This window comes from Lygodium microphyllum, chromosome 10 (assembly GCF_053477565.2).
Source record: "Lygodium microphyllum isolate KBCC chromosome 10, Lygodium_microphyllum_v1.1.10, whole genome shotgun sequence".
Taxonomy (NCBI): domain Eukaryota; kingdom Viridiplantae; phylum Streptophyta; class Polypodiopsida; order Schizaeales; family Lygodiaceae; genus Lygodium; species Lygodium microphyllum.
Genome location: NC_141144.1, coordinates 130,913,003 through 130,932,629, shown reverse-complemented (window position 1 = coordinate 130,932,629; position 19,627 = coordinate 130,913,003). Strand labels below are relative to the sequence as shown.

Here is a 19,627-nt window from a genome sequence, read left to right as displayed (position 1 = left end):
TCCTTGAGCTTGGTCTCACATAGAGAGTAACTATGTGCCTATGGGTGAGTGAATGCCTGTGGGTGAGTTCTTATGAGTGAGTGTTCCATGTGCAAGTGACTAAACTCCTATGAGTGAGCGAAGTCCTTTGAATCAATGGCTTGTGGGTGAGCCCTGGGGGTTCATAGAGAGTTATATAGAGCATGCCATGTTATATTTTCTTTGTGGCAATTAATGTTTATAGTTGTATTTTTTGCTTTTTTACTCTTCAAATATATTCTATCTACTCTACATCAGTCAAATGACTAATTCAATGAATTGATACCCTCTCAATTTGGTGTTCTTAATTTGTGAACGTTTTGAATTGAGCACATTCTCGAGGGGCCTCTTGTTCCACTGTACACAACAAGAGAAAGTTCCATACCACAGCCTTCACATCTATTGTGGTTCTACTAATTTAACCTTAGAAATGTGTTACAATTTGTATGAGAATGAGCCTAGATGAAAAAAAAAACCAATGATTTTTTTTTCAATTGGGTTCAAAAGATAATATAATTACAAACATAATGTCATTTTCAAGGAAATACAAGTGCCCCAAAAAAATAGTGCGAAACTCAAAATTAATACATGTTTGAAAGCAACTTTTGGTGCCTGCTTTGACTTCCTTTGACGTATCCTTCCATAAACATGGTTAACCCACTTTGAAGAGACTTAGTGGATAACTAGAATGATTGCCTTAATATTGCTTGTGTTTTTACCAAGAGCAATCTTGATATATGTGTGTTATGCCATATTTGACACACTTTTGATCAGATCTATTGTCCGATTTTTGTGGACACTTAGTTAAAACATGCCTACATTGATTGTACTTCCAAGTTCAATAGTTTGAATCATGCCTATACCATGGCCATGTCCTAACATCAACTTAAGAAAAGGGCAGCAATCCATAAGGACATCATAATCCTTCTCATCGTATGTGATGTAAGGGTTTGTGTACTCTTCTTCTTCTAATGGTTCTTTAATGTACTAAATGGAATCATTGCTTAGTCAGTGAGCCATGATAGGACTTGGAGGTCTTCATACCCATGAAGGATTGATATTGACTCTAGATGTACTGGATCTTTGGTCAAGTGGGGATAATAAAACCAATTATTGAGATCTTCCATAGAAGGGTCCTTTGTTTTATTTGTTGGTGTCAAATGTTGGCCTATGGTGTAGGACAGGGAGACATCTTGGGGTGGTATAATAAGCGGCTCCATGGCCAAATCGGCCACAAGTAGCAAAATCCAAATAGGTCTAGGGCATTTTGATGGTGGATGGTCTTTGACACAATGGATGCAATGTATATTTTGTCTATCAACATTTGCATGCTTTATGGTTTCCATTAGTTTTTAGAGCTGTTGTTGCTACTACTTGAAGGCAACTATCTTGGGTGGTGTTAAGCAAAAGTTACTAGCTACCATAGTACAAGCCAATTGACAAAGAAAAGGAGTAGTTGGATAAGAGTGATTCAAAGGATGAAGGAAGAGTGGCCGATGTGGTAGTGTCATTTTGCCATCTATCCCAAGACATAGACTCGACCTACTATTATGGTGGTGACTTTTGGTGATAAAGTTACCCATGAGGGATAGGCAAATTAATAAGCTCTCTATCTCTTCAATGTGTCCTATTTGTAGCAAGAGAAGAAACAATGGTTCACTTGTTGTGGGATTACACAAAGGTTAAATTAGTTTAGAACTCCATCAAGAAATGGCTAGAGGAATCCAATCTCATCAATTTGCTCTCACTCAAAAATGCCCTTAAGGATCAAGTTCATATGGCTTTAGAGAATATTGTTTTTGACAATAGACGACTTTGTGATCTATGGATCTTATCTCAACCCTTAGACAAGACCATATAGCTACACTTAGGAAACTTAGAGCCAAAGCACATGTTTATAAGAATCTTAGAAGGATCTAGAAGTTTGGCTTATGCTTGATGCATTAGTAGATGTAGTTACATTTATTTTCTTTGTTTTCACATGAATCTCGCATTATGAAGAAAAGAAAAGAGGGGATACGAGTTAGCGTGAAATTGAAAACACAATGTGATAAGGATATTGTGTCGAGGCTACAACAATAGTTAATAGTTGGGTAAGAGTGTTCAACTGTAATGTACTGCCTTTTTTATGTGACGAGTAACATTTTAGTAGTCGCCTAGAGATTACCTTCCAGCCGTCGCTATCCGTACTCTAACCAGAATGATCAGATTTTGTCCAGCTCTATAACCTTAGGTCTACCCCGCAAGGGAAGCATCCTACCGTTACCCATGGAGGACCGACCTGAAGGTTCCTAATTGACCTAACAGTCGCCTATCAACAACTAGCTCACATCCGGAGGTGCCCTTTGAGAGACTTCTTGTTCGGAAGGAGCGACTGCCATTACCATTAGTTCATGGAGTACAACTCTTTTTTTCAATAGCAGACTAAGGATTTATGAAATCCCTCGTAGTGCTCTAGCACAACCGTTGTACCTTTCCCCTAAGATAATTTACAGTTCGGGTTCTAAGACCAAACCCTAGGTAAGTCAGCAAATCGGCCCTTCCTAGAGTTTCTTCCTAATGTTTGTTTTTGGGGAAATGTCTCAACTAATCGAGACCACCCTACCATAGAACTGGATCTGTCGGGAATCCATCCACTAACTTCTCTCTATGGAAGTTCTTAGTTACCTAGTTACCTACCACATTACGTGAAACATATAAAAATAGCTTCATTAATTTAAAAAAATCTTTTTATGCACTGTTGTTCATTTACGTAATTTACTCACGAACATACAATCAGAATAAAAAAAATTCATTAATTATGTTCCATAATGTGTGTTCTCCTGTCCATACAAGAGAAAAATTACAATTTCATGTACTGCCTCATCCGATGTCTCTGCACGTCACCAAGATTAAATCCACCTATAGCTAGTGTTTTTAGGCGTCCCAAGTAGAACTCGGGCCATACATGTGACCAAGTAGTTCCTAGGTGCGTAAAGGATTTACTAGAGAGAGCCTCCCCTGGCAGCTTAACCACCTCCTACTTAATACGATCCCTGTTGGGAGACCTCTCGCCATCGGAATCGGTCCATGCTTCCACGATGGTAAAAACATCCCCACTTGGTATGTCGATTTAGCACCTATCCTTGGGGGAGGTATAGGGCTCTTTAATTTATATCTATTCCAATACTTAGTTCAATCAGGATCTAATCTAGAAAATCACAAACAAGATTGATGTCTTCAAGCAATTATGACTTCAAACACTCATGCAACTTTCAAGTGATGATTGATCTTGTAGCAATCGACCTTTGAAATTCACGCAGTGAGCTCTTCCCCTAGGGTATCTAGATTTTGGGGTCTCTAACCTCTCAATTTAAGGTTTATAATGACATTCTTGTAACCAAGTTTCTTGGCCTTGAGTCCGTTTCTTCAACTTGGCCCGGTCTTAAAATCTTCTATCAAAGCTTCTAAATTAAACTATATCATATTACACCATGCAAGCATTTAAAATCGAATCTTTTCAGGCTATCGTGAGTGTTTAGGTACTACTTGCCCGCCTCGACATACTTTGTGTCCACTTATTTAAAAGGCTAGGGTTAGGGTTGGGAATATATTCACCGAGACAGAACATCTCCGACGCCATCTCTGCGGTTGTGGGAAAGACAAGATGCAGATATTCGTCAAGACCCTGACTGGGAAGACCATCACTCTCGAGGTTGAGAGTAGCGACACTATCGACAATGTGAAAGCTAAGATCCAGGACAAAGAAGGTGAACCTTCTCTTCTTTGACATGCTTGACTCAGGGGCTGCTTAGAGGTCCTCTGCCGTTTGAATGTTGCATTCTCGGGGATGTTTTCTCAGGTCTTTTCTGTCTTTCTTGAAGTCTTGATATGCTATTTTTCAGAGGCCTTTTGTTTGTGCAGGCATCCCTCCTGACCAGCAGCGCCTTATTTTTGCTGGTAAGCAGCTCGAAGATGGACGCACCTTGGCAGACTACAACATCCAAAAAGGTATCGCCTCTGCACCATTGCCTTGTGGTATGCCGTTTTTCTTTTGTTATGATTCGCTAAATTGCTGTTGGATATGTAGAGTCCACATTGCATCTTGTGTTGAGACTCCGTGGCGGGATTATTGAGCCATCCTTGATGGCCCTGGCTCGGAAGTATAATCAGGAGAAGATGATTTGCCGCAAGTACGTGTTAAAATCTTGACTATGCGTCTGGTTTTTCCGTTGTGTGTTTGCTTTAGAGCATATTGCTCGTTAACTCAGCGATATGCTTCTCATATTGTTTTCACGACGGTTGTGCAAATCCCTAGGAATTTTTTGGGTTCTCGTACTATAGGCAATGGTGTTTACAAGCCTTTATCTGAGACTAGATCCTCTCCAACCTGGTTTGCCGACGGTCTCAAAATTGGCTTAATGCTAGGAAGGGGTCTGAAGTTTGACTCTCTGGCCCACTACATGCTTGAGAGATGAATATGGCTCCCGAGATTAAAATTACACTTTCACTTTACCACCTGGCTTTTTAGTAGCCTCCTGATCATTATAAGGTGTTACATGTGGAGTTGCATCTGTGCAGCAGCAGGACGTTTCATAAGTTTCTTGTTCCATGTCATCATGTTTAATGCATTAAAGTGCAAGGTTGCTTGGTATTTGTGAACTCGCGTTTGGAACAGTTGCGATATTCTGATTGCACAGTATCTGCATTGATATAGGGACACATCTGTGCAGCAGCAGAACGTCTCATAAGTTTTATGTTCTATGTAATTATGTTTGTTACATTAAAGTGCGAGATTGCTTGGTATTTGTGAACTCATCGGGAACAGTAGCGATGTTCTTATTGCACAATATCTGCATCGATATAGGGACACATTGACTCAAATGCTTTCTTTCGTAGGTGTTACGCCCGACTTCATCCCCGGGCAGTGAACTGTCGAAAGAAGAAATGTGGACACAGCAATCAGGTAACCTGTGCTTCCATGATGAGATCATGATGGGCTCCTTCATAATTGTAGATCTTGAAGAAAGAATAATAGAGTTCCATGTCATCAATTTTCTGTGTGAGCTTTGACTGTTGGTTTTGCTTGCAGCTCCGCCCAAAGAAGAAGATCAAATAGATCAGTTGCTGCCAAATTTCATTGTTCTATGTTACGCGGGGCTTGTAACCCGCCAATGGGCCTTGTTGAGGGTTGGTGGTGTAGTTGATGCTGCACACCACACGAAGATAGTTTCTTTTTGCCAGGCAGTCTGGCATTTGGAGCTCTTTGAAAGCGGAAGGGCAAGTTTGTGCTCTGCCAGTGTAACTCGGTGCCAATGGTGCACATGAAGAGAGATTATACTGCTAATTTCTCCTTCACTTTTGGCAAATGATTTTTTTATACAGCTATGATAGTGAAGACTGTTCTTTGCTGGGCCAAGCAATGTTCGTAATGGAGGAATGCGAATGGTACTAGCTTTTGTTAGATGTTTCACTGAGATTAAGTGTGTAGGCTTAACGTTATCAATAAATGCCATTTTTGGCTTTTTTGGCTGTCTTACTTATTTGGGTTTGTCATTGCATTAGGAATGGCTTTCTTATTCTTATTGGATGTAAAGGCTATAGCATTCCTCACTAAAACAGGGATGACTGAATCTTGGTTTCTTAATTATCATTCAGAACTCATGGCTATCTTAAAATATTTGGAGGTTTTTAATTTAGCTTCTTTCTTTGCTGGCCACTGGCAGTTTCCCATCTGCCTTACAGGCCCGTTCCCTGGAAGCAAAATCAAGTTTTGTCTGTCTTATAACTGTACTGTTGGCTTTCAAAGTACAGCTTCTGATGGATGATACAGAACTTGTCATTGTATCTGTTTCTATGAGTATCACTAGGTCATTATACTTGTGTCATCTGACTATGAGGATGGAAGGTTGTCTGTAATATATCCTTGGAGCAATTTATAAATACCCTGATTTGTCAGCATTGGAGGAACAAATTCTGCACTAAAGCTGATAGTACCTTTGAGTAACCTTTGTTCTCAGCTGTAAGATAGAACCTTTGCCCTCGTCAGGAAGACAGAAAACTGCATCATATTAGGTAGGCAATATTGGTCTAAGACCTATATGCTACTTTGTCTCAGACTGCAATGTTAATGAAATTTGAGTCTGTATAGGCAACTGATGAGACTCGTGCCGTTTAAGTTACCCTTTCAACCCAATGGTGCACATCATGGATATGATGTATGTCAGATGCTGCAACTATTTGTCAAGCATGTTAGCCTCGTGGTAGCAACAGGTAGCAACATAAGATTTTTGCAGTCAGTCCTGTTAAAGTCCAACATTTATTCAAGCAAACAATTATCACCAGGTCATCACTACCAGGGATTCTGATTGTGGAGAAGGTACACAATGTAACATACCTCTAATCCCGATGATCAATAACAATTGAACATGGCAGCCCTTGAGGTTGAAACTGCACTAAACCTACTCTGTAGAAAATATCGTGTTTACTACCTTGCTTCCAAGTAGGACCAAAACATGTGAATATGCAGCAGTCATGGTCGTCCTGGAAATGATGTGCTGTGAGGTTGAAACCGCACTAAGCCTATTCCTCTGAAAATATAGTATTTATTACCCTTGCTTCCAAATAGCACAAAAACATGTGAATATGCAAAAGTCAAGCTTGTACTGGAGATGGAATTGCAAATGTATTGACTTTGTAATACAGCCACTGTGGATAGTGGAATCGCAGGGGAGTTTTTTGTAAAACGTCGTTAATCCTAGAATCGTCTTAACTTTTGAACTATCTCGTATTTCATTTTGGTCTGGTCCACTTTGCTGGTACAAAAATTTTGCAGCTGGTTTATGAAGTTGCCTTGCCTTATGAAAATTTCTTCATCCATGCAATGTTCTCTTTTGTATGAAATACGTATGACCACATGAAAAAGTAATTTCTTGTCCCAATTGGAAACGTAGAGCTGTTGCAGTCTACTTTGTCAAGCTAATTACATTCGTAATGACTGAATGAAAATCGGCGACACAATGTGTCAGGCTAATTATTCTGTCAATCCAATTCTGCTTTATCTTGAGTGGGGTTAAATTCTTCATAGAACAACCTCGAGTGCTTGGTAGGAGATTCGTAAATTGAAAAGGTTCACTGCTATTGAAAGCAATAGGCACGTATGTTAATCTTAATCTAGAAGAGAGAACGGGAATTTTCTTTGGGTAGGTTCCACTATGGAGGATCTTTGTGGGATGTTGAAGGTCTTATAGGAAGTGGTCACTGTGAATCACAAACCTATAAGGCTCCCGGTTGCAGAAGTGAAAAGGCCAAATATCGCAAAGGTCACTCACAAGTATGTCATTCACAAAGTAGCAGTCATTTGAGTCCGAGTCAATGTGGACTCATATTTGTTGTACATGTTGAACGTGGAGTATGAGATAGCTTGAGGCCGAGTCAATGTAGACTTAATTGTTTGGTACATATTGGACATGGGGTAAGACATTGTGGCCAAAGTGTAAGCCCTCGAGGGTATCAAGCTTTGGCTTTGCTTGATTTTGCACTCGAGTAGCATGTAGCATTGCTGTATTTGCGTAGGAAGGTTCCAAGATGCATTCCATGATCTAGCGTTAGGTAAATGGAACAGACAAGGCTTGTGATGACAGATAACTTCAATGTGCATCTACAATGTAATGTATTTAGTAGAATAAAGAAAATATAAAACTCCAGAAGGGAGCATTCCTTTGTAGGGAGACTCGCTAAGTTCTTTGTGCATTGAAGGGCATTCCCAGATTACATGCACCACATCTTCCTCTTTCCTAAATTATAGTGTACATAGAGGTGAGTTAAAATTGGCAATTTTCTTCATAAGGAGTTGTAGGAAATACGTTCCTCCACATAAGCATATTGTGTCCGAGGGGATTGTGGACTCCGGGGGGACGTGGGTCCATCATATATTGCCACTGTTGTGGGCCATCTCTCATTCTTCTTGCACACCTGCACTAGAGTCTAGCCCGTTAGGTTTCTTGTCAGATGTAACGAATTCCTTTTGCACCCCAAGCCAAAGTTTCCAATCCTGGGAGTCCCAGAACCAAAGGTCCCTCCATTTGTGCCATGTGGATATGCTCTTCGCAAAAATTGCGTTGGATGTAGCCTCCTTGGTCTTTGTTGACCTCCTTGTACAGGGAGCCACGTCTTGTAGAAGCCGATGAATAGTCGGCAAAGGTCCGCTCCTAGTACCGACCAAACCCTTTGGTAGAACTCGGTCCTTCGTTCGGGGTTGTATACTCCTTAGCTGCCTCTTTGGGCGGCGATAAGGTCGGGGGTGTGTGCCCAATGTGCTGCCTTGCTTCGGCATTGGGTTTGCATGCAGATCCTTCATTCCACCCCGGGCGTCTCCTTTCTCCCTGTGAGATCCCTGGTCTCTGTCAGAGGCGGAGGAGGAGCCTGCTTTGTGTGGCTGGGGATCCTTGGTAGGCTTGCCCTCTGGTTTTGTAGCCTCCTTGGTTGACTGGGGTTGTGGGGGGGCTCAGAAGGCGTCGGGGGTCAGTGTCCTTCGGTATTGCTCCTCCTTTGCTTCTCCCGAGACACGCACAGGCATAGTGCCCCGTTTCTTTGCAGACGTAACACGAGTCCGGGAACGTCGAGAATTTGACCTCCGTGCAGATCTCGCATTAGTGTCGTAGAGTCTGGCAGCTCCTCCTGTCAGTTCCACAGGACGAGGCATTCGTGCTTTAGGACCTCATCAGGATCAAACGCTGTGGGCCAAACCCGCAGAGCTCCCCAGCACAAGGTCCTGATAAACAGCGCTAACGAGCAGGCCAAAGTAGAAACCTCCACACGAAGCGATATTGTCCGAGCTCCCCCTTTGGTGTGATAAGTATCCGCAAGTATTTGCGAACTACTGCGAGAAGTCTGTTTCCGTTGGGAGGAGCCCCAGGAAGCAGAAGAATACTGTCTATGCTGTATCGGGCATACCGAGCTTCGACCCAGGTTAGGCTGAAGGCTGCTGGGGTGGACAGCGTCTTGCGATCATCTGCGGCGGCTTTCTTCCTCTTTCCATCGTAGAGCTTCAGGCTCTCCCTCCACAGTTTCTCGACCTCCACCAGATTGATTTCCTGCTTCTTCATAGCTGCGACGGAATCAAGCTTCATAACGTCGTCACCGATTCCCTATGTCATCTCTGCTCGTTCCTCGCCAATCTCAGACCCACGTTTGGCAGGCGGCCTTGCATGTAGTGGAGGGAGCTGCCACATGTCAAGTGGCACCTCCAGCTCATTAAAAGGCAAGGGGCCTGTTTATGTTCTTTATTGATCCACTATTGCCCATTCAGTCTCTAGTCATCTCGTATTCCAGGTTCTATGAGTTTGTGGAATACAACCTCATCTAAAATAGCATTGTCCTTGGTGTCTTGCTTCCACCTTGAAAAGTAAAACACGAGTGAGGTGTACTATTACTAGGTGGTCCCACCTATCACATAGTGAGTTGATAATATATGTGTGATGGAGGTTGATGAGGATTGGAAGGTGAAAATCTTAATCATGATAATGCTTTGCCAAGGTATGACTTTTATACAGGGTTCAAGTCGAAAGCACATATGGGAGGGACTTGAGGGTCCTTATAGCTAGTTTGTGGCAATTAAAGTACTACTTCCAACCTTGAAAAAGAACTCGAATGAGGGTGTTATTACAGCTGTGACATTCCTAGGTGGCCCTACTTATCGCTTAGGGGGTTAATGGAGGTTGATGAGGATTGTTGTACAATTCTCTTGCATGTGTAAGGGTAGTTTTCACATGATTTGGGCTTGCATATGAGCTAGGTCTTGATCGAGCCACAATGAGTTTAGAAGATCATAACAATTGATTGTCACCCCATGTTATTGGCTTGGAAACATTGTTTTCATATGGTGAAATACTAAACCATTGCCTACATGATTGTTCAATTATTGGAGTTCACAATCCTAAATATTAAATTCAATCACGAGATGATCAGATTCTACTGTTGGTTTGGGTGGGTAGGCGAATGTATGCATAATCATTAGCATTTCCCAATGACACATTTGTTGTTGGTTTGGGTGTTAGGTGAGTTAGGTGAATGCATGCACAACCATCGATATGTCCTAGTAGTAGCACATATTGTGCCCTCCATGATTATCTCGTATCCAAAAGAAGCGCGGGTAATTTGCAAAGGTGGTCATGCTTGGTGGTGTCTATGTAGGAGCTTGAGGACACTTCTTCATTAAAGGGAGTTGTGGACGAGACATACTTGATGTTGTTGCAAGAGTGCGATAATCTTTTATTGAATTGAAAGAATAATAAGTGCACTTTGTGTATGTCTCTCAGTCGAGCGTTTTGCTTGTGAGGACCTCAACATGAGGATCAATCCACTTGTGTATGTCTCTCAGCTGAGCGTTTTGCTTGTGAGGACCTCAACATGAGGATCAGTCCATCATTGTAGTGATTTTGTGTACCTTTTTCATCTATCCTTGAATGGGTTTCCACATCTCTCAATAGAAGAAATAAATGGCAAGGCCAAAGATATTCACCATTTTGAAGTTAGAATGGCAAGTGAGCTATGAAGCTCTTGTCCACTTTGGTGGAGACAAACAAAATCTTTGTCTTGGTGTGGCATATGTAGGGATTTAGGATTTTTGACAATTGTACCCTCCATGATTTTCTCGTATCCAAAAGAAGCATGGGTAGTTTGCAAAGGTAGCCATGCTTGATGGTGTATGTGTAGGAGGTTGAGGAGTGTTGTTCATAAAAGGGAGATGTAGATGAGACACGCTTGACGTTGTTGCAAGAGTTTGATAATCTTTTATTGAAAGAACAATAAATGCATCTTTTTGTGTATGTGGCCAATTGCAAGAAGCAATATAGATTGTGCTCATCTAAGTCCTAGAGAGAACATGAGATTGAGGCAAGTTGGAGAGTGGCTTGATCAGAGAGTGCTTTCCATAGTGTTGGTTCAAGCTTGGGTTCTCGAAGTCAAATGCTTGTACGAGTCTCAATTAGATTGCTAAAGTTCAAACTTTAGGATCTCTTCCACCTTTCTTGGGTTCTTTCATCTTCTATTGAGTTGTGCATTAGGATTGCGAGTTGTACACTTGAACTCCCCAAAAACACATTAATAGATGAGGTGTTAATATTCTAGTAAGTTAAAGTATATACATAGAAAGATGGGGATAATCTAGACCCAATTAGGCACAACCATGGATAGCTTGATTTTATCAATTGTGTCCATGACATACATGCTCTTGAATTGCACACAAAGCTTGACGATGAAAGTGAGGGAGTGCCAATCAAGTCTTTATATATATGCACGAACCATTACTAGCGTGTGGTGATCCACGCTAGAAGTCCAATTTTTAAGTTTCCTTGAGATGCAATCAAGGAGCTTTAAATTCCTCCTCTATATAACCACTATTGCTATCATCAAGGCCACTACTAATACTACTATTATTACTACCACTACTTTGTGATTGATGAGATACCAAGCCTTACGATTCTAAAGAAAAGTAGAAATTAACTAGGTGTTGCTTCCCCCTTTTTTTTTTGTACAAAAGTAGAGAGCAAAGTTGCTTTGTTTAGCTAGACTTTTATGCTTTATGCTCTCCTTGGGAAGTATTAATACCAAGTCCAATTGTAAAGTTGTAGATTGTCATAGTTATCTCTTTGAAGTGAATGCACTAATGGAAGCATGAAAGAATACTTAAATAGACTACCAAACACAAGACAAAAGAGAGAAAAGAGAAAACACAAGAACACTTTAAAAGAAAATGTAGAGATATGCTTGTTAAGGGGAATCCATGTTTCGAAACAACAGAGACATTTGTGTATACCAATGAGTCACTGGTTGCACATGGGCACTAGCATTGGCTCCCTCTCCACAGGGTATGCATTGGATTCGCAAGTGATGGAATGATAGTGTGAAGGAGCTTGAATAAATTGGTAAAAAATAATGCATTAAGTTTCCCAACATTTAATGTTGGTTGGCTAGCAATAAATGCCAAAATAATCATTACGTGACCATTAAAAAATACAACTAGAATACTTGGATCAGCCTAGACTCACATGAGCTACCTAGACTGTTAACATCCTCTCCTAGATCATGGGTGATCTTATATAATACAATGATATAATGATAATGGTTCATCAGAGGCCATACAACAAAGACCACCACGATAAGACCATGGACACCCAAATAGGGGGTGATCAAGCCATCACGAAGGTGCCTTAGAGAGAACCTAATTGTTGATGTCAATTGTATCAAAACTTGAAAATAAAGAAGCATAGCACTTGTTTGTGTTTGTTTCATCAATGCCTCATAGTAGGAGTCAATCCTGCTCTTTGTCAAGTAACATCCCATCATGAACTTGGAATCCAATCCCACCTCTAGGATTTGAAAATGTGTCGAACTTCTTGCTTCTGTGGCTCCTTGTATTGGGATGGTTGTGGTAGCGATGATTGATGGTATTGCATGCACAGGGGCCTTTCCCTTACCCTCTACCACTAGTCTTTGTTCAGTCTTCTCTACGATAGTACTTGTACTAGGCACATCTTCATGTGTCGGCCTCGTCATGGCTAGTTCTTGGGATGGAGAGGTTTGTCTACAGATCTTTTGATTTGGCAATGGCCATTTGCTCCTCCTCCTCCTCTCTTCTTAACCTTTCTTCCTCCTCTTGTTTCCTTCTATGTTCTTCAAGTTTCCATGACACTTCTTTAGCCCTCTGCAAGTCTCTGTTTTCTTCATTATTGGTTCTAGTCCTTCTGATGGGAATCCCCAATATAATTCTTTGCCTCTCTTCTTGATTGGATGGTGGTGCACCTTGCTCCCCCTACTCATTGACTGTTCTCTTGCTTGAGGTTCCTTCTTGTTGAGTTTGCTAGTCAGCTTCCCTCTTCTTAGCCACTTGCTCTGCTTCTTCTTGTTGCTAAACTTTGTTAGCTTCTTCTTCCCCAAGGTTCCTTGTAGAGAGAGACGGGAGGGCTCATTGGAATGGGTGAATGATCCTCATGGATTTGTGATTGTTTTGGTGTTTTCTCCCCTTTCTCTTCTCTGTCCATCTCCCCCATGGCCTCTTGTATTAGGGCTGTTTTAGCACTCCTTTGAAACCTATATTCGACGCCTTAGAAATGAGTTTTTTCCTTTTCGACTCAGCCTTCATCGCTGGGGATTAAGCAATGGTATCCATATTCTGTTCACGAGTGCATTGTACCTCTGGCTCGAGAAGAGAGCATGCAGCATCTTAGCTTGCAATTTGACAGTGGGCCTGTGGATGTCTGCTAGGTTGATTCCATCATTCGTATACACTTGCTTATTCATCCCTAGCATGTTGTACACGTCTCTCTTTGGCCTCTTTTTTGGCTTGTCCACTAACCTTAGAGCTTTCTCAACCAACTCCAGGCTAAGCACAACTTCCACACTCTTGGTTACATCCCTGTATTTGATCGTCATTGTACAACTATTCTTGACATCAAAGGATCTGAGAAATTTTGTGCACTTGTTGTGATCTATCTGTTGGCCGACTTTGATGTACTCGGCTAAATTGCATTGCTCAACAATCTGCCTAGCCACAAGTTCTTCTAGGTTGTGTATGCTTCAGTATCGTAACCAGTTGAAAATGTGCATCTCCATAGTTAAGTGATATTTGTTCCATTCTTCCTCAGAAAACAAAAGTTATGCCATTTGGATTCCTATCATAACACAACAATGCACAATAAGTTCTCTTTGAAGGACAAGTTTTACTCAAAAAGTGAAGTGGTTAGAAGGAAACATTATTAAATAGTGAAATGCATAAGCCAAGCAATGAAATTTTTTCATATCAATCAATCCATACATTCCATGCAAGAACTTTGTGAATGATTTTTTACTAAATGAAAGCTCAATTCATCTTTCTCTTTGGAGTTTAATCATATTTCGATTCATATTCACCTTTCACCATACATCTACCTTTTCACCTTATTGTCTTTGGTGATTAGCTAGCACATATAAAAATGTATTAAATATTATATCTAGATATTTACATTGCAGACTTAGAGTGCTTATTACAACATATTCGATATAATATAATTTTGAACATTAGTTTTTCCATTCAATTGATATGTTGTAAAAACACGAGTCAATTTTGAACATAACACTCTCTCAATGTTGAATGTAGTCCCCTCACAATGGATTAATAGGCTTGGTTTTTGGGCTTCATGGGATCTTTTCATAAGATTCAAGTGATTCTCGATGATACTCAAGAAGATCTAAGCACAAATATCAAATGACATATGCTCTTTGCCTTGTTCTTGGGAAGAATTTTGAATTCATATTCACAAAAACTTCTACTATTTCAGAAGAGTTGATTGCCACTAAAATCTCCCAAGAACAAGACTTAAACCAATGGTTAATCATGTCCTTCAAGAAAAGCAAAGTTCCAATGTCACACGATAAACTTGATGAGATGCAAAAGCTAGCTGAATCCGAACGTAATTTCCTACGGAAATGGTACACTCTCTGGATCCAATGGGAACAAGAGGATTGTCAAATCATGACCAATGCAAAGCAAAGACGTGTCGTTAAGACTTTGAAATATGACACCACTTATGTGGCCCCAACTTTGTTTAGAGTACTGGCCATGACACAAAACAGACCATTAGAAGAAATGCAGTGTTAAATCCATACTTAGGATCCTGATAGAAGAAGAAATTCATATTGCTAATAGAATGAACTCAGGTGATCTCTTGACTGATGTATTGACCTATATCACACATGTGGGCATTCACCCCCACAAGACATGGACCGCCATGCTACATTGGAGTATAATCCAAAGTTTTACAATTGACTCTTGAAATACTAGAGCACACCAACAGTGTACCAAACACCCTTATCCCTTCATTCTCCAATCCTAGAAAGGATTCTCATCATTCCAAGAGGGATACATGTCACTAAGTCATCTCTCATGTTCATGGCCATATTGGATGCCAATTCGAGAATGGATTAGTGTTGATAACATGGTCTAAGGCCTATGGGTGGTTGGGATTTGACTCCATTAGATTGCTTAGCTATGGTTGCCTCTGTTATGAGGTGGTCATTGGAGTGTTTGCTATTTGTTACCTATTTTTGAGCTTGAGGTTTAGGGGATGTGTGGTTCTCTATTTGCGTAGTGGATGGTGCACTGGAAGTATTAAGGCAAGGCCTATTGATAATGGGTCTGAGTTTTGGGCAATAGACCCATTGAGTGTTCATAGGTTGAGCATCCTTTTACTCACTTTGGTTGTTACCTCTTGTTGGCATGTGGGTACGAATATCTTGGTTCTGGGAGGTTGCGGTGGATGGGCAAGTGTACCATTCATGGATTTAGGTAACCACACCAAGGAGATGCCATCATAGAAGCCTTGGGCACGCAATAGGACTTTTGGCACCCATCACGGTTTGGTCCTTTGCCTATTCATGTAACACTAGCTTTTTCTTTTAGGTCTAGTGTAAGGGACACGAGAGCTATGAGAACTTGTGGATGTGTCCTTGGTAGGCGACGATTTATGTTTGGGAACCCACTTGGTTATTTGGATTGTAGCTTTGGTTCGGGCTTCTAAGTGTTATGAGTATCTCACATTAGGTATTTGTGTGGGTTCACCACCTCCTCCTTAGGGTTGACACTGGGTTTAACTATCGGTGGGACTATATGGGCTTTGGCGAAGCCATGGTACCCTTGGTTAAAGCCATGACTATCCTAATATTGCTATGGCAAGGTGGATGCATTGAGAGTCATATTCAATGTTGCAGTGAGTCTGTTTCTTGAAAGCACGAGATTTAAAGTGATTATTTGCCAACACCTTTTTTGTTAGGCAGTACATAAAAGATGATCAGGTGGCTCTTAGTCTCAATAGAAACCATTACCTTGCACTTTCCTAGTAGTGGATAGGACTTCCCCCCAAATTGGCTGAGTTTGGCATTAGTCGATTGCACTTGGGGCTGACCAATGACGATCCAATGATCATATGTGAGGATGTTGTTATTAGCTCCCTTGTTGATTAATGCATCAAAGGTGTGTGTCTTTTAGGCAATCACCGTTAAGTGCAAGTAGATTTGTGCTATTGTTTCTTCATCCTCATCCTCTATGCTAGTGATAGTTCCCATTCTAATGTTCATAGGTGGTGTTATCATTGGAGAGGCTCATGTAGTGGGTTTGATGGAGGATAGTACTTCTTGATACTACTACCATTGAAAAAGCCTATACCCTTGTCCTTCTAGGGCTTCAAGCTCCACATTTCCTATTCTACTAATGTTAGGACTTTGAAAGGTCCCAACCCCTTGAACACCATCTTTTGTTTGTGACCCTTTACAGAGTACAACAACACTAAGTCTCCTTGTTCAAAGTCACATTGTTTGACATGCTTGTCAAACCAACTCTTGCATCATACCTTCTCACATATTAGGATATGGGTTGCAATGAGTCAGCTTTCGGATAAGTGTTCAAGTTCTACTAGGCAATTTGTCCATGCTTCCTTGCTATTCCATCTCTCTTGGATCTCTATTCTCAAGTTTGGAATGAAGAGCTCAAATGGTAAGATTGCTTTAATTCTATAGGTCAGCTTGAATGGTGTGGTCCTATGTTTGTTTTGTAGGCTGTCCTGTAAGCCCATAACGTTTCCATTAGCTTATTGTCCTAGTGACAGCATGAGGCAGAGAACACCTTAGTTAGGATAATCACTAGGATTTTATTTGTGGTGTCAACTTGACCATTGGCTTGAGGGTAATGCGGTGAGGATTTTGATGGATTATAAAGAAGGTGGATAACGATTGGGCAATCACTTCATTGATGAAATGCATGCCTTGATCACTAACTAATTCTATGGGACATTCGAACCGTGAGATCAATTGCTCCCAAAGAAATTTGGCAGTGGTTCTAGCATCATTTTTTGAGTTGCCCAGCTTTAGTCCACTTGGTGAGATAGTATGTGGCTATGAATATGTACCTCGCTTGTGAGTATTGTGTTATAGGGCTTATTGGACCAATGAAATCAATCTCCCATTTTTCAAATGGTTAGCGTGCTATCACTGGGGTCAACTCCAGCTTATCCTTTTGAATAGGGACTTTGGTTCGTTTGCACTCATCACAATGTTTCACAAACTTAATTGCATCGTGGAATAGTGTAGGCCACCACAATTGAGACTAAAGCACCTTATGTGTTGTAATGTCCCCATTGAAGTATCCTCCAACAATTTTGCTATGAGCTTCTACAAGCACATCATGTATCTTATGCTCACTGACACATATGATCAATAGTCCAACCAGTCCTAATCAATAGAGTTGACTGGCAATCAATTGATACGATTGGATCTTTAGAATGAGACGTTTTAGAGTGGCCTTCTCAATTGGACATTCAGGTAATCCATGCTCTAGGATATGGATTATGTCCTAGGTGTAAGGTCTGCTCTAAAAAAATCTCTTTTGCTAGACATTCTAAACAGACGTGTGTTGGATAGGCCATCTACAATGCCTTGTCTAGCTGCTTTTGTGGTTATGCGAGACATATGGTCTGCCATGTAATGCTGTTTGCCCTTGCGTACTACATAGAGAAATCAAATTCTAATAGCAAAAGTAACCATCAAGCAATGCATCCTATTGCGCAAGGTTTGTTCATAAGATAAAGCAATGCTTGATGATCAACAAAGAAAGTAAAGAGTGCAACTAGAAGGTAATGTCAAAATTTCTTAACAGCAAATACCATGGCTAGCCCTTCCCTTTCTATTGTGGAGTAGTTCATTTCTGTGTTAGTGAGTTATTTGCTTGCAAAGCTCACTGGGTAATCCAAGTTATGCTCTCTAGTTGGCATAAAATTGCTCCCACGGTGAACTTTGATACATCAATGTGCACATGGAAACTAATGGACTAATCTGGGACTTGTAGAATAGATGCGGTCATTATAGCCTTTATCAATTCTCCGTAACCACATTGGTACTCCTTAGTCCACTGAAATACAATCAACAACTTGTAAAGTGGTTGTGCAATGAGTGCGTAATTCAACACAAATCGTCGATAGTATCCTGTGTGGTCGAGGAAGCAGTAGTGAACTCCCTTGTAGCTGGTTGGTGGTGGTAAATCAACAATCACTCTAACTTTGGAAAAGTTGGTAGCAATGTCATTTTTTGAGACCACGTGTCCTAGGATACATCCATGCTTTACCCGGAATTGATATTTTAAGGGGTTTAGTGAGAGACCGTATTGTCTACACCATTCAAAGACTATGTGGAGTTAACACACAGGAATACTTCCATCCACTTTCTAAGAATGTCCTTGAAAATAACACATATAAGATGCTGAATGGTAACATGCACATTAGTTAGTCCAAATGGCATAACTATGTGGCAAACACACCCCATTCTATTGAAATGTCGTTTATGCTTTCATTTGGGTGTACTTGCACTTGATTATAGCCAAAAAAGACATTCAAAAAACTGTAGGATTCTTCTCTAGCCACTCTCTTGAGCATGTGCTCAGTGTGTAATAAGGGATAATTGTCTCTCTTTGTTGTTGTGCCGACCTTTTTGTAATTCACGCACACTCGAATCTTCCCATTTTTCTTCAGGACACTTATGATGGGTGATAACCAATTTGTGTGCTCAACCTCATAAATGAATCCAACATTCAATAGCTTGTCTATTTCATCCTTCACAGCATGAGTGTGCTTTGGATTCATTGCATTTTAATCTTTGTCTGAAAAAAGTGTAGTGTTGGGGGTCATAGGAATGTTGTGAGTCACAATATCCAGATTGATTCCTTTCAGCTCTTCTAAGGACCAAGCAAATATATCTACATACTCTCGTAAGAGATTTACAAGACTTCCTCTTACTTAGACTCTCCCCTTGGTTCCCATCCATAGGGATTTCCTTATCCACAATGATAGGCTAGTTGTATAACAAATTTAGGTCATGCACCTCAATCCATTGCCACTTTGGATTCTCTATGAGATCCTTAGGAGGTTTAAAGTTTGTAGCTGGGTTACTAGCTAGCTCGCTCATTAGAAACTCAAGAATTCTATGGAGTTCAAGTTTATTAGTTGGTACATGGTAGGTGATAGGTGTTGGCTAGTATGATGGAACTCCTCGCCATCATGCAAAGAGGTACTAATGATGTAGTATCATTCTTGGGTAACTCAAAAGCTGTGACTCAGTTGGGTTTACTAGCTGCTTCTATAGCTTGCCTATAGACATTCTCATCATTTGAGAATGGTAAGTCGATGGTTGCCAATACATACATCCAATCACGCTCATCCTTAGGGCGATGGATATACTTAATTAAGGGTCCATATTCGTACTTTTCTTGTGAGTCACCCTTTAGTATTGTAGAGATATCATCAAGGTCAACTAATGAGGTTTTCCAAGTGTCTATCTCTACTCGAACAACTTCTCTTTTGTTGCCCAAGAATATCAAGCCATTACCCCAATTCTCTATCACTTGAGCATTTCTCATCCATGGCCTATTTAACAAAACATCATAGTCCACTCCCTTCATGACTATGAAGTTAATCGAGAATTGGATTCCTGCTATCTTTAGAGGCCAATCTTTTAGCACTCTAAATGGTCAAACTTTCATTCCATTCGCTAGTGTAACATTAAACCATGCAGTTTCCACTGGGGGGTTTCCCTAAGCTTGTAAAACTGC

At 40.8% G+C, this 19,627-nt stretch overlaps 1 protein-coding gene across 2 annotated transcripts; it reads left to right on the top strand.

Annotated features, from left to right (window-relative positions):
• Positions 1–3,543: 3,543 nt before the first annotated feature.
• On the top strand, positions 3,544–5,536 carry LOC148030567 (ubiquitin-ribosomal protein eL40 fusion protein). 2 transcript variants are annotated; one of them, XM_087686922.1, is made up of 5 exons: positions 3,544–3,767; positions 3,922–4,008; positions 4,088–4,190; positions 4,865–4,963; positions 5,090–5,536. In XM_087686922.1, exons 1-4 carry the CDS (start codon positions 3,665–3,667, stop codon positions 4,926–4,928), a joined length of 357 nt encoding a protein of 118 aa, XP_087543048.1. In that variant the 5' UTR covers positions 3,544–3,664; the 3' UTR covers positions 4,929–4,963; positions 5,090–5,536. The 2 variants fall into 2 exon arrangements, with proteins under 2 accessions (XP_087543048.1, XP_087543047.1); XM_087686921.1 differs by having other exon boundaries at positions 3,547–3,767; positions 4,897–4,963.
• Positions 5,537–19,627: the final 14,091 nt, after the last annotated feature.

Bases quoted from the DNA above. Each gene is read 5' to 3' on its own strand.
- LOC148030567 (XM_087686921.1), top strand. From the start codon at position 3,665: ATGCAGATATTCGTCAAGACCCTGACTGGGAAGACCATCACTCTCGAG. The intron at 4,009-4,087 runs GTATCGCCTCTG...TTGGATATGTAG, and splicing joins AGACTACAACATCCAAAAAG to AGTCCACATTGCATCTTGTG. The intron at 4,964-5,089 runs GTAACCTGTGCT...TTTTGCTTGCAG, and splicing joins AATGTGGACACAGCAATCAG to CTCCGCCCAAAGAAGAAGAT.